At 37.4% G+C, this 17,294-nt stretch overlaps 1 protein-coding gene across 5 annotated transcripts in view; it reads right to left on the minus strand.

The window, feature by feature from the left end:
* Positions 1-17,294, minus strand: part of USH1C (USH1 protein network component harmonin) — a 47,429-nt gene that overhangs the window by 19,922 nt on the left and 10,213 nt on the right. For 4 of the 5 annotated variants that reach the window (XM_058806381.1, XM_058806383.1, XM_058806382.1 and 1 more), the window contains exons 5-15: positions 14,658-14,766; positions 14,537-14,561; positions 13,780-13,837; positions 12,892-12,995; positions 11,615-11,699; positions 11,164-11,223; positions 10,856-10,912; positions 8,730-8,872; positions 8,039-8,104; positions 5,382-5,506; positions 3,875-3,951 (exon numbers count right to left, since the gene is read on the minus strand). In XM_058806381.1, coding sequence (XP_058662364.1) covers positions 3,875-3,951; positions 5,382-5,506; positions 8,039-8,104; positions 8,730-8,872; positions 10,856-10,912; positions 11,164-11,223; positions 11,615-11,699; positions 12,892-12,995; positions 13,780-13,837; positions 14,537-14,561; positions 14,658-14,766 — 909 coding nt within the window. Of the gene's footprint in view, positions 1-3,254; positions 3,769-3,874; positions 3,952-5,381; positions 5,507-8,038; positions 8,105-8,729; positions 8,873-10,855; positions 10,913-11,163; positions 11,224-11,614; positions 11,700-12,891; positions 12,996-13,779; positions 13,838-14,536; positions 14,562-14,657; positions 14,767-17,294 lie in introns of those variants that run through there. The other variant, XM_058806384.1, reaches the window with a different exon arrangement.

Consider the following 17,294-nt stretch of genomic DNA (forward strand, 5'->3'; position numbering starts at 1 on the left):
TGGACACAACTGCAGAAGTATCCTCATTTGGATAAAAGCTGACTAGAAATAAGCAAATGCAGCAACAGAACTTTGCAGTAAGACAGTTTGTAAAATTTCATTATCTTTGAAATAAGTAAACAAGTGTCCTGCCAAAATAATTCCATTAAAAATCCATTTAATTTTCTTTCAATATAGCTTTGCACTTGATAGGTGACAACATACCTCTTGCACAAGACGATTTATTTTCAATTGTTTTTCTCTTTCCAGCATTCCTTCCTTCTCTTTGGCAAGTTTTTGCTCATACTCCATTTCCTTTTTGTTTTTCTTCTGTTCACAAAAGCTATCACTTTTTGACTTCTTTCGTTCTTTCCCTTTCTGGGAAGGTTTTGTAAGAAAAACTTTTACATCAGCTAAAACCACCAGAAACTTCAATCTTGGTACATGAGTGTCTGCCTTCAAAACTTAATTACAGTCTACCAAAGTATGGGGATGGTTCTTTAAAAGAAAATCCAAAGTTCCTTTACCCAGCAATTTGCAAGAAATTCAAAATTTTTGGAGGGCTTGTGCCCCCAAACATAAGCTGGATGAGATCAGAGAATTCAACTTTTTTGTTCCTCTGCAAAGTTACAACTTTAGGGCACACAGGCCCACTACAAAACTTTGAATATTCAAAGAGTTTTGGTCGTGTCTTAAATTGCCAACTCTCTGTTTTGGCATTTACATATAAATATATGAATGACTGCTTTCAGGTGACAGATGCTCATGTATAGGTAGATGTGCATAGTCCATGCATACAACAGCTTCATGCACATGCCCTAAAATCAGCATTGCATCCCCTAATAAAACTGAAATAAGGAATTGTAAAGGAAAGGTTTAGATCAGTGCAGAAACTGAGTTGCTTCCAAGAAGGAACAATGCATCACAAAGACCATGTAGCTCCTACAAGCACTGGGCAAAATCTACTCAGATGAGTTAAATAATACAGCACAAAGGGACTCTAAAATTTTAGATGTAGGACACAAAGAAAGGGGAAAGTTACATAGTCATTTGGAAGCCTCTGTTGATGTTGTCTTCACACTGCTCCTTACTTCTTTTGTGATGTCACATTTCTGCTGCCCTTTCACATTTGTACAGGTAGCACTTAGTTCATTTTGGAAATGCCATGTTCTTGTTCTATTTATGAAAACTAAAACAGAGGAGCAGGTGGCCACTTGTAGACAATTACTGCCACAGCCAGAAAGGCTGAGCTTAGGTTTGATTTTTTTCTTCTCATCATCATCAGCTATTGACTTTTCTTGCTTTGAATTCCTAAAACCACCACAAACTGCTTCACATTAAATAGCATTATTTGTCTTCCTTTCACCTTTTGCACGTTAATATTGATAACAAAGCCTTAGAGAACAGACATTTTCCCTGGCAGCTACAGAAGCCAAATCCCCCAGTCAAGCCATTAACTGGAACTTTGTAGTGCTGAGTTCAGTGGGATGTGGTCTACTGCTTCATGGTTATGTGGTGGTGGTGTTTTACGGAGGAGAACAGGGGAAAAGAAACCCCAAAAACATTGGAAATAAAGCTTAACTAAAAAAAAAACTAGCTTTTCACACTAATGTTTTAACATAAACCTAGTTCTGTGGTCTATTTTGTTCAGGGTTAATTAGTTTTTACCTTAAAAACAACTGCCAACATCATCCTCTTAAAAATTCAAAGATACATCTAGCAGACAGTGCCAAATGTAACATCAGGCAGGTCAACTTGCTAGGTATCAACATTTGAAGAACTACTGAATTCAAAGGCCCACTAAGCAGTACACAAGCCAAAGTCTTCTAGAACATGAACATATATCTGAGTGTCTTAGCTGCACTCACAGCATTCAGATGCAACAGGATGATTCATCCTTTCCTACAATTTTCCCCATGGATTCAGTTTACTTCCTATTATAGACATTTTTAGTACAGAGTAAAATATTGTTTTTAAAACAAACAAAAAAATCATTAGCAATAGGGAGTAGGATAGAAATTCACCACTGCCAAAAGCAAAATGAAAATTAAATGTTTTCAAGCTTCCGGGGCACACAGTGTGGTGAAGTTCAACAGGAATTAAGATCATTAGTATAAAGAGGTGGTTAGGCATTCTCCTAAACTATAGTTTTCAGCAGCAACCCCAAATATTACCCTCTTTGTGTGAAGAGTTTCCACAGCATGTGTTCATAATTTTCAGATAAAAATCCCAACTGCTCTGGTTTTCACACAGGTTACAGATCCATGATGATTTACAGTCACTAGCAGTACAAAAAGCTATTTGAATGCACCATCTTCTCCTGATCTCTTTTAAGGGGAACAGGTATATCCTGGGCACACAGAAGGTCAAATTAAAAGTCCTAAACAGTGACACAAATACTTCATCCATCAGAAACAATCCTGACCTCCTCTGAAACCTTGAGTTCTTGCCAGGTACACACACAAAACCTTCATGGCAATTTTACCACACTTAATTGGCAAAAAAACACCACTAAAACACACAGCACAACAGCAATCCCCCTAAAATAGGGCTAATATACATTTCAAGAAATAAAGTAAAAGGAAGCAACAGCAAGTACAAAATATTACTTAAAACTCTGATAAATTGAAATTGCAATACTTCAGCAGTATTCCATACAGAAATATTCTATCAGCTTAAAGATTGTTCACTTTATTTTGCTCAAATCTGCATGCCTAAAAGCCTTTTGCCTTCAGCACTCCTCCCAAAGCGAGATTTGCAAAGGTATAAGTGGATAATTTTTGTCTCTACTGTTTTTACAAACACTGATTGAGGACTTTTGGAGAACATGAAGACATGCATTGCCCACCTGTAATAAACACCTGCAAAGTATTGTTATACAATTCCCTCTGCACATGGCAGAACTCAGAGCCCGAAGGACTCAAAAGGACAAAGTCCTAGACACATGCATCCCAAAGGCATCTTAATTCGTGCACACATTAAAAGAAGGAGCATTTGACAACAAAGAATGCTTACTAATAGCAGAGAAGAAAAAAGGAATTCCAATCCAAACACACACAGCAAACAAATTCTCATTTCAAACTCTGTACCTTACGGATTGTGGGAAATTTCCCTTCATACCGATAAAACCATCCAAAAGCTACAAAAGGTAAAGGAAAAGTTGGTTTTTGATGGAAAGCCAAGGACAGGCTCATAATCAGACCAATCAATGCTCATATGTGTAACTGATTAAAATTTATTTGAAGGTGCAACACCAGTGGTTTGATATTACATGACAAGCTCTTAGCTAAATTCCTGATAAATTGTTCTAGAACATTTAGTCATAGGCTTCCCTTATTTTAATGATACACATTTTATGCCAAACAAAGAAAATGCAACAAGTAATCTTCATACAGAACCACACAGGCCTTGTGCATTGCTGGGATTTTTATGGTCACACTCCTACTTTGCAGTAGTTTCAGCAAGCCTTATCAAAGTTCACCAGGTATTCAAACTAATTCAAACTTGTGGCAGAACATGGCTTTTGAGGAGAGACATGAAAAGCTCCATTTCCCAGGACAAAATATTTCAAGCCGAGTGCATAAATATTTTAAAATATATTGCTAAGTAAAAACGTACAAAAGAATATGTTACCATAACTTTATATAAGAAACACTGCTAATTCAGAGCACTCAGTATAATCCATGTTTCTGTAGGGTTGTAAGATCTCATATCAAGGTATCTTTAGACACAATGACAGCAGCAGTGTCAAAATCTTTCATCATTTACTAAAGGACCACACATATTGCCCTAGGAAAACCAAATGGTCAGCTGAATGTCAAGACTGACTGTCAGGAGGAGGTGAGACACAGGAAGAATCTGAATCAGGATAGGAAGTCAGGGCTGAGCGGCAAACCTGTTTGTCCTGCTTCATGTTCACTCCATCCACGTCATCTGTTTCAAGTTGGTCATGTGCAACTCCCTTTAAATCTTCTAGAGAAACAAAGGAGGAAAGGGGTGAGGGGACAGAAGTGACAGTAGCTGGGGGTTCCCATGAAATGAAAAAGAACAGTAATGTATGACTACAAGTTTCTGTGAAACAAAAATCTTAGTAAGTGACGGGATGTTTTTCTACAGAATTGTTTAAAAAAACAAAAAAGGCTCTACTTAAAATAATCTCCAACCTCCTCCAGTCCTGAAGAGCTGATAGGATCTGCATATGGACAACTGGTCTGCTATGTGGTGAAGGGAAGCCTGAAGAGTTTGGTGGCTTTTCCTGTAACAGAACCATCAGCAGACTTCGCCAAAGTCACACAAAAAAATAACATAGTAAAATAATATCAGGTTAGGAATCAGCCCAAGTCTCCTATAAATTATGCAACAAGAACTTTCCACATTTTTCTTTCTACAACACAATTTTAGTACGCTCTCCACAGACAATTTGCAGCTTCCAATTTAGCTTCTTAACTGCCAGCTGAGCTCCAACTCTCTGAATTCCATTTGGACAAGTAAATCAGAAAGCCAGCATCATCCTGGGCTGCATCAAGAGCAGCAGGGCAAGGGAGGGAGGTTGCCCCTCTACTCTGCTTCCATGAGACCTCTCCTGGAGTGTTGCATCCTGTTCTGGAGCTCCCAATATAAGATGGAATGCCTGGACCTGTCGGAATGGGTCCAGCAGACGGCCATGAAGATGATCAGAGGGCTGGAGCCCCTCTGCTATGAGCAAAGGCTGAGGGAGCGAGGGCTGTTCAGCCTGGAGAAGAGAAGGCTGTTGGGAGACCTCAGGTGAGCCTTTTGGTACCTAAAAGGGGCCACCAGAAAACTGAAAAGGAACTTTTTAAAAGGGCAAGTAGTGACAGGACAAGGGAGAACGGCTTTAAACTAAAAGAGGACAGATTTAGATTAGGTGCTAGGAAGAAATGCTTTACTGTGAGGCACTGGAACAGGTTTCCCAAGGTAGGTGGTGGATGCCCCATCCCTGGCAGTGCTCAAGGCCAGGTTGGACAGGGCTCTGAGCAACCTGGTCTAGGGGAAATTGTCCCCACCCATGGCAGGGGGTTGGAACAAAGTGATCTTTAATATCCCAAGCCAAACTGTGAAAAGGCTGACAGAAACAACATGCAAAACAATGCACCAAATCCCCAAGGTTGATGCTTCAGACCATTTCTTAGTAAGCCTCATTTTTTTTACTTTTCCTGCTGCTGATTGTTAAAAATCATGACTGTGTGAATGGATGTATATTTTGCAAGATAGATACCTGTTAAATAAGAATTATTTAATTGATTTATCATATGCTTCCAGTCTTCTGGAAATAATCAATTCATAGCAACCTTACCTTGGAGACAAACTAGTGGTATATTCCACAGAGATCAGTGATGTGTCTGAGACAAATACAAAGAGGAAATTTGACATCAATTACTTACTTTTGTGTTTGGAACGAGGGGGAGAGTGCACTTCTGCAGTTACAGTTTTTAGAGACTTGGGTGGTTCTTTAGGACCCCAGTCTTCTTCCCACTCCTTTTTAAATTTCTCTTCCTCTGCTGTTATCCTAGAGGAAACAAATGCAGTTAAACATTCTGAGTATAAAATGAACAACATCAGTATAAATTCATTACCATTATAATTTTTCAGCATATTTGTTTTTTCTCTTGAATATAAAGCAGAATAAGCTGCTCCTTCCTCATAACTGAATTAATCGATCAATCTGTTTAATTTACTAAACTACCAAGAGGATTTGTAAAGTACAATACAAGAAGATATTCTTAATATTTAGACTTCTAAGGCCTCTTATTTAACACCTGCACAGATAATAAACCATGAGTGACACACTACAGTACTATCACCTTAAATGAATTTTAAAAAATCTCTCATTTAGCAATTTTTTCATTTTTAGGACTGGAATTACTTACTAGAAAAACTGAAACACTGAATGACAGAATATCTACCATACATGTAAATCAGATGTCACAATGGCAAATGATACTTTAAAAAATATGTGACTCCTCTCTATCTTTAAAACTATTTTGATGATTGCTTCCTAAACACGTAGTTCTAGGTTGCCATAAAAAGTGACTCTTCCCCAAAAGAAATAAATACTGTTGGAACAGAAACCATATTAAATTCTGTATTTTAGGAAAAAACGGGAAAAAATCAAACAAGAGAGGAGAGGGGAATAGAAAGGTACACATAGAGAATGGGGGTGCTGCAGGGAGTGTCACAATTCAGGACAAGAGCATGCAAAAGAAGTAAATTACCTAGCATTGCACTTTGATCAGAGAAAAAAGATGTTTCAAGCAAAAACTCAGTAAGTACCAAGTATGTCACAGCAGAAGTGCTGAATAACATGACAACATGTAGCTTCATATATGTTGCCTTAAATGATCCAATATCTATTCTTGATTATAGCTTGCCTTGAACTGATAATGTGGTGCCAAAATTTACCAGGTCTTAAATACATATGAATCTATATTTGGATTATCTTTCGCATCTCTAAATTAACTAAAGTAAATTGAAAAAATATTCACATGGTGTCAAAACACTCCTAAATATGTAGCTGAGCTCACTATTTAAATTTAGAGGCATTGCCAGGGAACAATGGACAGAATGTTTTTTCATTTAATTTTAGTTTTTAAAAGTTGGTGTTACAATGTAACTTGCAGTACATGGAGTTAGGGACCTCTGCCATTTAGGCACATATGAAATTTTTTTCAAATGCAAGATACCAAAAAAAGGGCACAGTGACTTTATACAAGGAACTCCTGCAGAAAGGATTCTTAAAAGAAGGCAAGGCATGATACTCAGAAACAATTTATACAGTAAAACATTGTATTTTAGCCTGCCACAACTGCTCATTAAATCTCAGATTAAGATTTCATCTAGGTTCCTGTGCTACCATTCTTCCTCTTCCTCACCCAGGAGTCTGACACCAACTTAACAGTTTGGATTGTGATATGGAAAAGCTAAAAAATGCCCGAGCAACACTTAAAAATTATACAAGGAAGTATAAAGCTGCGCTAGACTTTACACTGAGCAGCCCTCCGGGCAAGAAAGCCCTCCCTGAGTGAGTAAAGATGCTCCTAGTGCGGAACAACACAGCAGACATCCAACATCCATTATAACAGACAGGCAATCTAGATTTGGAGAACAGAAACATCCTTCACCTGTGATGGCCTGCTTTTATAGCAGCTTTTGGCTATTGCAGGAATTTCTATATAGGCCACAAATAAAGAACAGGATGTTATCAACTGCCTGGGATCAGAAAAGGGAAATGCATAAGAATTCATCCATGTGCTGCTGCAGAGCCCCCAGCAGGACTGCCAGAAGATTTTTCTCTTGTGGCAGCTGGGGAATATATTTCTTTATGCACCTTATAAATTCAGAATTCCCTGCTCTTTTTCTATCAGAAAATTTTGACTAATACAGATGCATGAAGAGAGACTTACATGAATTAAATTAATTAAAACCCCTTATTATGCCAAATGGGCAAAGCCAAAGACTTGAGGGTCAATCGTAGCCCTAAGAAGGCTGAATCAAAACAGATGTTATTCTGCAATTCGCATTTTCATGCAATTTCCCAGCATCATTTAGAAGAAAAGTTAATTACTCTGGTAACAACTGGTTAATTTCAAACTTCCAAATGTAAAAATGTTTCAGTTAAAAATATAGTACTGATCTGTTTCTTAGCAGAACTGCTTTTTTTGCTCTTAGAATTAAATGTAGTGTTTCAGTGACAACAAAGTAAACAAGTTCTGGGGCACAGAATTTCCTTAATCTTAAGCTTCTCTATATATTAATAATACTTTTAAAATAAGTTCTCAACTTCAACTTGACACTGAATTTATTATTGCCTCATGTTTATTTATAATCGTCATGTTTCACAGGTGCTGATTTTCAGATCCATTTCCTATTCTTTAACTGTGGTGTACTTACTGATATGTACTGGATCCTACATTTAGCTAAATACAAATCCTACATAACTTTTTTTGAAAGCAACATGCAGAATGTTTTCAGCCAGATCTAATCTAATACACAAGGAACCCTTTTCCAGGCAGCACATTGCCTGTGGAAGGTTTTTACTCACTGCTCTATTTCTCTGCGATATCTCTCCTCTTCCTCTGCAGCCTTCTGGGAAATCTCCAGCTTTCTTCTATAATAAGTGGAATTAGGACAACATGATAAAAATAGTATTTTCTGAGTAAGAACCTGAGCAAAGTGTGTCAGCATATAGTTAAAAGTTAAATACAGTAAATACATTTGTATTGGGGAAAAATGCCCTGTTTTAAAAGTCATCTTTGACACCAAAGGTTCAGTACGGTTTCCTAGGAACCCTGAGGACATTCCTGACCACATGGATAATAAGGACATACACTCTTAATTGTCTGAGTCACTATCTTCTTCGGAGGAAAGACAATAGTATGTTTTTGTATGAGTTTAAAACTTCTAACTATCTTGCTAAAAATAAAGCATGAGTGAATAGCATCACGAAAATAATGAATACCACACATTGGGCTATGAGAGTCAGGGAGCAGCAGGACTCTTCTACTCAAGATGGCTTTAAATACTATCAGCTTTGAAAGCCCAGAATATCAAGAGCATCACAGGATAAACATTTTATGAACAGAGACTCTGCAAAAGCAAAACAAAGTTAATCTAAGTTGAGAATCTTCTCACTTTGGTGAGAAATATCACAGAAATAATTATGTGCTCCTGTCTTCCATGCCCTCCCCAAATCCAAGCTAAATTTTTCAGGCTGTCTTATAGTGAGTTCTCACAATCTCTCTTTCTCTTGCTGCTCTTTGACGATTTTGTTGGTCTCCAGCGCAAGGCGCTTCTGATGCATTAACTCCTGGCGCTCCAGCTCACGGAGACGTGCTTCTCTTTGCCTTTCTTCTTCAGTCATGAACAGCTCCTTGCCCTGAAATCAAAACCACCACTTCCATCACTTGTGAAAATACCTCATTATTGCAGTTCTTCTAGGAGATGATTCAAACCCAATTACATAGTAGCACATCTGTGGATGCTGACAGTCTGGTCCGATAAACTTTCCCAGGCATTATTCTAGAGAAGCTTGACAAAATTTATCTGACTTTCTCTCTGACCAGACTGTCATCATCCACAGCACATCTGCCATTTCCTCACATTGCTCTTCCTAAGGAACACACCCTGGAAGATCCTCAAAGACCTGACTGCTTACTCCAAGGAGCTATTCTAGTTTCAGCCTCTCAGTTATTATGTACAAAACACTTCAGACAAGGTTTGCAACTACTGAAGCCAGCAACATCACCATAGGGGTCATGCCAAATTTATGCTCAGTGTCACTCAGAAAAAAAAAAAAATTCACATAATACTTTCTTGAAACTTCACTGGGCGATGAAATGCCAGAAAACAGAACACTGAATGATTCCCAATGTGAAGAGAACTACACAGTTACTGTGTTTTAATGTTCTTAATGCCTGGCTGCTGCAGAACCATGTCATCATTCTGGACCCCAAATATAGGGAATGTACATCCCCAAAACACGCTGCAGTTTATGTATTTCAGTTGGTTTTATGTACTTTAGTTAGGTCAGTTTATGTGTTTCAGTTGGTTCCCTTTTCATTTGCTTTACAATTAAGACACTAGCACTATTTTCTGTTCAAGAAAGCTATTTCTATACTGCTATAGGTAGAATGCTTTGGTAACATTAATCTAATTTTCATTTCTGAAAGAAAAATCCCATGTTAATTAGGAATGTAGGATTTTTCCTGTCTCTAAAGTGCAAAGTACACATCTTGAACAAAACCAGGCATTGAGGAATGTCTTTGCACCATAGTAAGGAAACTGTTTCCTTATGCTATCTGTTCTCCAGTCAAAGATGTCTGTTGAGAAGATGATGCAAGGGGAAGGAGTGAGGGACAGAGGAGTTCCATAGCAACAATTTGCCATTTTAAGGATACCACTCCAATGATGCATGCTGAGGTAGATCTCATATTTTTAAAGTTGTTAACATAACTGGGAGTTGAAACTAAATCCTTAGGATGTTGAATTCCTGGAGTCTCATCAACTAACCCAGAATATTTCTTTAAATAATCTCTACAGCACCTTTGGACAACTTCATGTTTTGTTACTCTAAGAGTAAATCAAATAAACTATTAATTCCTTAATGTAGCTACACAGTATACAGTAGCCCTTAGGAAGTAGCTGAAGTGACTTATTAAATCTTTTTTTTTCCCCTATTTAACTCAGTTGCAGGACAATTAGAAACCTTGGTCTTTGATTAGTCTATGGAACTTGATTATCCTCTTGTATACAACTACACACTTTCTATAAGGATTAAAGCAGTGAAAACATTAAAACATTTATTGAAAGTCACACTGAAGTCAGAGGGAAGATTTGATTAAATTTCAGCTGGCTTTACATTAAACCTCAAAGGCTTAGGGTTCTGTTGCACAGAACAGTGGAAATGAAAGATTGAGCAATTTTCAGTGTGTCAATACACTAATGAGATCGGATAAACAGTTACAAAAGGAACTCATTTGGAATAAGACTGAGGCATCAGCTATTCAGGATTAAAAATCATTTGTTTCCAATCCAATTCACCTTTCATGTTTCAGCAGAAGCAGATATCTATTAGAACAGAAGCTCTCAAACATGAGAGACCATTACAATAACCTTAATTTCCATTCCTTGTGAAGGAAATGATTTTGCATTGGCCCACAACCATGTTTTATTTGACAATACTTGGTGTGGTATGAAAGAATAACATGCCACTCAAAACTGTGCTGGTTTGCCAGAGGTATAGATCTTGTACAGAAACACAGCTTTTGTTTTTATCCATTTATTTTTACCATTTATTTACTCACACAGCTTTACTCATTTCTGCTTACAAATGTTCTGCTTTTACAAATACGCTACTTACAGCGCCTGCTACCACAGAGATAGTCAAAGTACGGCTGCTCTTGAGCACTCTGACAGCCTGAAAATTAAAACAAAACAAAAAGCAATGTGAAGGAAGGGATAAAAGGCCAGTAAAATGCTAGTTACCAAGACTGGAATTTCCAGAACTAAATAGAGTCATAGGTATGCAAATATCCAAAATCCATGTTCAATACTTAACCCCTTGAGCTAACAGCTCAGAATCAGAACATACTTTTTGTGGACAGGAAAACAGGACACATACTTAATAAGCTGACAACTACAAATCCAGGGAATTAAGAAGACTTTTACCTCTTTGTGATCCACATTAGAAAAGTCCACTCCATTCACCTCAACAATCTGGTCGCCGACCTAAAGGAATTGATGCAAATTTTAGTACAGATGCTAAGTTAGTACATACATTCAATGAAAACAGAAAGAAATGTGCTTTCTAACACCCTTCACACAACAATCGTGGGTACTGCCAGAGTGCAAGGGGAACAGACTGAAAACTGGTCAGGCTTGCATACTCCTGCACTGGGATCTGCCATTGCCACTGCTTGGGATCAAATCCTGAGCTTGAAGGAATATTGGTCTGACTCAGGTCACTCCTGTTCTTACATTTTGGAAAACTAGCTTTGTTTGAAATGTAATCACCAGATATTTCTTTCCTATGGGGAAGAAAACCCCCCTGAATCCTTGGAGTTGTCAATACAAAACAAGAATTCCTTTTGGCACCTACCTTGCAAGGTGCTAAACTTACCTCTAAGCCCACCTCTGCTGAAAGAGAATCTGGCTTAACATTGCTGATAAAAATGCCTGGTTTTTGTGTTGGACCACTGGAAATACTGGAAATGTAGAAAATCCCAAACATTAATTGGATAATATTGATAGAATAATATTTATGAGGAATACAGCGTAATACAGTGAGTAGTTTTAGCTGTTTCTCCATAGTTTTTTTTTTGCTTGAATAATATTTATGGTATTAGCCAATTCTGAAACAAATACCAAAACTTACCAGTACACACACAGTGGTTTATCACCCTATTTTCCTACTCTCCACCCCACGAAACTGGTTTAAAAGAAAAACCTAAAAGAAAAATAATCATCTGTATTTTGCCTTACATGCTGAAACTTACATGTATGCGGACTTACACTGTCTAAAGGACTGGGGCACTAATGATACTTGAAAGTGAGCAAGCAACACAATGAAGAATTATTTGCTGAACTGCATGACCCTGTATGTGTAAAACATTGTTATTTTCTCAGGATTATTTATTAGGAATAAGAAGGATGTTTCATCCAGGGGCCAACATCTAGATCAGGAACTTAAAGCTGCAATCTAAGCTGGGCCTAGACACAAACTATTTTGTAGATTATACATTCAACGAGTGATACTGAGCCACCTCTGCAGGTTTGTAAATGATTTTTTAAAAATCTTTACATCCTCCAAATTACAGGAGAAAAGAGGCCTGATAATTACAACTATCTATTTCTAAATATATAAGAAATCCTACAATATCCCTTTCTACTCCAAAATCTCCATAAGTATTGCAAGGAGTCCAAGAATCCCAGAATCATATTTCTAAAATATCTTGTAAATTCAAGATTGATTTTAGGAGCTGGATGTAGCTTTGTGATCATGTTTTAGCTCTGAAAAGGGTCAGAGACTGCAGAGAGTAAACCTGACAGTGGACAGTGCTGGAATTTGCTATGTCACTGAGCAGCACTTTTAAGTATTTAAAAATGTAAAAGCATTTACAAGATCCAATTCCATGACAAGTTGTACTAAGGCACTTTCAGTCCGTTCTTATTTTTAAATTTTAAAGTTCTTTTCTTCATCACAGTACTTTTAACACAGCTACTTACACTTTGCCTAAAAATATGCAGCATGTGCCACAGATACCCTACTGTTAGTTCGCCTTCCTGATCCAGCATGGATCTTCATTTGTCTGACAACATAGCCAAGAAGGATGGAAATAACTGCCTTGAGTGTCTCCTTTAAAAAACAGTGACATTAAATAAAAAACATGTACCCACCTGCATCCCATGCCTTTTGTACCAATCAAGCTAATGAAGACTTTCTTCTCTTTACTGTCTCTCCCTCCAGAAGAAGCAAGTCCAGCCACACTGCCCTTTCCTTCCTGTACAGGGATTAAACAACGATGCAGATGTTAATTCTGTCTTGAATTCATATTAAGACTACTATAAAATTTCATGTAGCCAGGATGAATCCCAGCCAGCATCAAGATAAGATTCAAGGTCCTGTTAAAGGCTCCAAGGTCCTATCCTGCTGGAAATGAAAGTGAGGTAGAGTCATTTCAGTGGAGCTGCATGGCTGAGGTGAAAGACTGAACTTATCTGTTTGCAGAAGATTACTTAAATAGTCAAATTTTGTCTTCAGAAAAGGGTGGAGGAAAATCAGAGGAAAGTGATATGGAAAAATAATAATTTAGATTATTGTTTCCTGACAAAAGGGTTGGAGAAATACATGATAAGGCTCACTATTTAAGTATGTCTTTCTTCCTGAAAGCAAAATAACAGTAATTGTGGTTTTTCTTTTCACTTCTGCAACCCTTAGAAGTCACTTGCATTCAAAGTTGTAATTCCTCCACTAATATGCCTAAAATAGACCAAATGATCTGATAAAGATTTATGCAGTAGAACTACAGCCTGGGAAGCTAATAAGCTCAAGCAAAATGAAGCAATTAATGAGTAAAAGCAATTTCATTTGTGTCCTGCCCTTTCCTTACCTAATAGCTCTAGAATAATTTCATATCACAAAAGATGTTCCTCACAGAATCCTTTCAACAAGATATTGCATTATAGTAATGCATCAATAGCTTCTCTGATAAGGTCAGAGGAGAAAGTGTTTCAGAACCATTACAGACTGCCCAGAAGACATTTAACCAAATATTGATCTCTTACCCCACACTCTGACACAAACTGATCCACATATTGCCATTTAAGGGGTTCATCTGGTGAACTGAAAGGAAAAAGTAATTTTAAATAATGGGACAAAATAAATGTCAGTGTATTCTACAAGCTTACTTTGGAACGAAGCCTTCTGTTTGGCATTCACAACTTTCTTTGGATACCATTCATATTTGGTTTATTTTCCAGAAATTTAAACAGAACATTAAACAAGAGTACAATTATTGGGGCTAGTAAAGGTTGAATATAAAACAGATAAAGCCCTCTCAGGTAAAACAATTTTAGGAAACTCAGAGGAAAACTGTAAAATGAACCATAACCACTCAAACATCTTACAGAAATGTCTATGCAGGGTGACACCTCCTGTCATTAACATTTCTCAAACATTCCACCTAAAGATTCAGCTTTTCAATGGAAATTGCAAGACCAAAACAATTTTAAATTTTTCTAAACTCTGAAGCCATCATCATATGCTACATACACAAAGAAGCAGTGGAGCTCTCTGCTAAGCTAGGTGGATTGATAATTAAATTTCCAGGAGATTTCTGTGACAAATGAGGAAATAGAAACTGGTTCATTTAAGTAGGCAACTGGTATAATATCAGATTCATCAAGCAAGACATCTGCCTGTTCTTTAAAAAGGATGTGACATTTTAATCAGCATTCACACATTTTCATAATTAAACACAGATTCTTGGGATAGAAGGAGGCTGTGCAAAAATGAATCTGTTTTCAAATGAAAAGCCATTACCTTTTGACAGGTATCATGCCAACATCTGAAAAAGAAAAATACTTTGTTATGTTCCTGCAGACCACAAACAATCCATTAACAGCAATCATTGGTGACAGAGGTGATTTTCTGTGTTACTTACGCCTCACTTTTATGGACACGATTTTCTTTGTACGAATGAGGTTGATGACTTCTTCGTGTGTGCATGATGAAATGGAATATCCATTTATGCGCACTATCTCATCCCCAACCTCACAAAATGGAAAAGAAAAAGTAATTGTGAGCTAATAATTTTAGAAGTTTTTAAGACTGAATGTAATCTGGCAGTCATTTTGCTACAAAGGTTAGATCATGTTGATTCATGAATACTTTCTGAATCTCAGGTAATGTCAGAGCAGACTTACCTGTATTTGTTTTGAATTAATACCTAACACCAAAAGAGCAAATTAATGGCCAAATAAAAATTTTATAAATACTGTCTACTATACATCAGATTTGTATTCCACAGATTACTTTAAAAACAAGTCTGTGTTTTAATTAAAATAATTTTATAGTTATTTTCTTTTATGTTGCTTTTATCATATATTTTCTGAGATATCTTCCTTAATATATTTGATCAATAGGAAACTAAACTTAGTCTTATTATCTTGCCTGATTCTGGATTGAGAAAACACAATATTTTAAGGGATTTTACCTTTTTTTCATTTGCTTGGGGACCCCGCTAACATTTATTGCCAATCCAATGGCAGCACCCTGAGGACATTCCCTGGCAGTGTTCAATTCAATAGTGTAGAACAGATAAGGTGCTTTCAATCACTTCTATAAAATTTCAAATCTTATTTATCAAAGTACAATCAAAAAGTTTCTCTTCCTCTAATATAAATCCAAATTTGATATGCCATGATGACTAGAGAGAATTTTCCAAGTTTCTATGAACTCTGCCCAATGATCCTTTTACCCAGCCAGGCTGAGAAGGAATCAGTGATCAAGACATTGCCTACTTGATTTTAGGTAGTGCCTTATTATCTGCCCAATATTACAATGAAAAATTCCAGGTCCTGGCTGGAGCACCATAAACAAAAACTTTTACTTGACGTGAACCACGTGATGTAGCTGTATAAAAATTAGTGCATGATTTCTTCCATTATCAATGCAGATCAATCCACTGCACAGTAAAATATACAAATGATTACCATGAAATTACCTTAAACCATCCACCATATCATCTTATACCTCTGATCTCTACATGGACAAAGCCAAATAGTTTGGGTCCTTTCCAGAAGCATTTCCTCTCAACTATTGTGAATATTTTTTATGACAAATGTATTTGATGAGACTTTTCTCATTAACACCAACAGCATGGGATTTTATTCTCAGTCAATGAAACTTTGGGTGCCTCCTCACAAATGTGTCTGGTTTCATGGCAGCATTATCCCCAGTTAATGATTGCCTAAAATGTTCCGTTTAAAGACTCAAGTGTCAAGCTTCCAAAGTTCACTTTAGGCTTAAGCTTTCCATGCTGGTATCTGCGTTAGGCTGACTTCAGTTTTCAGCAAAGCTAAAGAAACAATATTTTTGATATTTTTATTCAAGAAAATTTAGGTGGAATGCATAATCAAGCTCTTTTTAAAAAAACCCTACAATTACTTTATGAGAGGCTCTGTGCTTTCCTTTTATATGAGAGGATTGAGTGGAATTGGAATTAGAAATTCCTCAACATAGCCTATGTTCTAGAGATCTTAACACACAAAAAGACAAGACATTGTGTGACAGGACATTAGGGTTGCTATCACCTTCTGCCTTTTTTCATATTGTAAAGATTCCTTGAATCTTCCTACTGGGATCTGACAAATCAAAAAAAAAAAAAAACAAAAAACCCACAAACAGAAAACCCCATGAATCTATCTTCCTTATTTCTTTCACAAGCTTTTCTAATTTTTCTGGGAAGTGCCTCATGCTCTGCAACACTACACAAAACATTAACATGTCCACTATACCAGCATTGCTCATGGTCCCACTTTCCACTGAAGCTGAGGATTTTTGTCTGACACAACACAGCATCAGAAGGCTACAAAAGCAAAGAAAACTGTCCTGCAGAAAGGAATACAGGCACAGAGGCAAAGCAGTACTGTGGTCCCTTGCTCCTGACCAGTGGGACATCCACTCCCTCTGCTGGGCATCCAAAAAAATCTCATCCACGGCAACGGCCTGCACTCCTAAGAGCTTGACAGTCAGGTTTTTAAAATGATCTTTAGTAACAGCAGAAATAGGTCAGTAATGAAGGCCTTTGAACATACAACCTGTGGTAAAATACAGAATCAGACCAGAAGAGCACATGAGGTCTGCAGTTTATAGTTACATCCCTGACAGGTCCTGCTGTCACTCGCTTAACCAACTAACAGTTCCAAACATTCCAAACCACATCCATCCACCCTATCCATCTTCTGTTGATTTTACATATGTGGCAGAGGGGTAGGGTGGGCTTTTTGTTTGGTTTCCTTTTAGTTCAAGATCCCCCCTTTAATCACACCTTCTACATCATGCAGACTCTAACACAGCATGGAGCCTGGGTTTGCGCAAACCTGAGTCTTTAAAAGGGTAACCTCTCATCCTGTTCTTGGCTGCCATGCCTTAACACACAGAAACCCCCAGTTTCAGGGCTGCAAATGACAGTGCCATCCTGGGGTTTCTGCACCAGCAGAACTCACACCGTTCTGAGGATATCAGCATTCACTGAGTCAAATCTATTCTCATCTCCCCAAGAAGCACTTGCAAAATT

The sequence above is a fragment of the Ammospiza caudacuta genome, chromosome 6, assembly GCF_027887145.1.
Source record: "Ammospiza caudacuta isolate bAmmCau1 chromosome 6, bAmmCau1.pri, whole genome shotgun sequence".
NCBI classification, from domain to species: Eukaryota; Metazoa; Chordata; class Aves; order Passeriformes; family Passerellidae; genus Ammospiza; species Ammospiza caudacuta.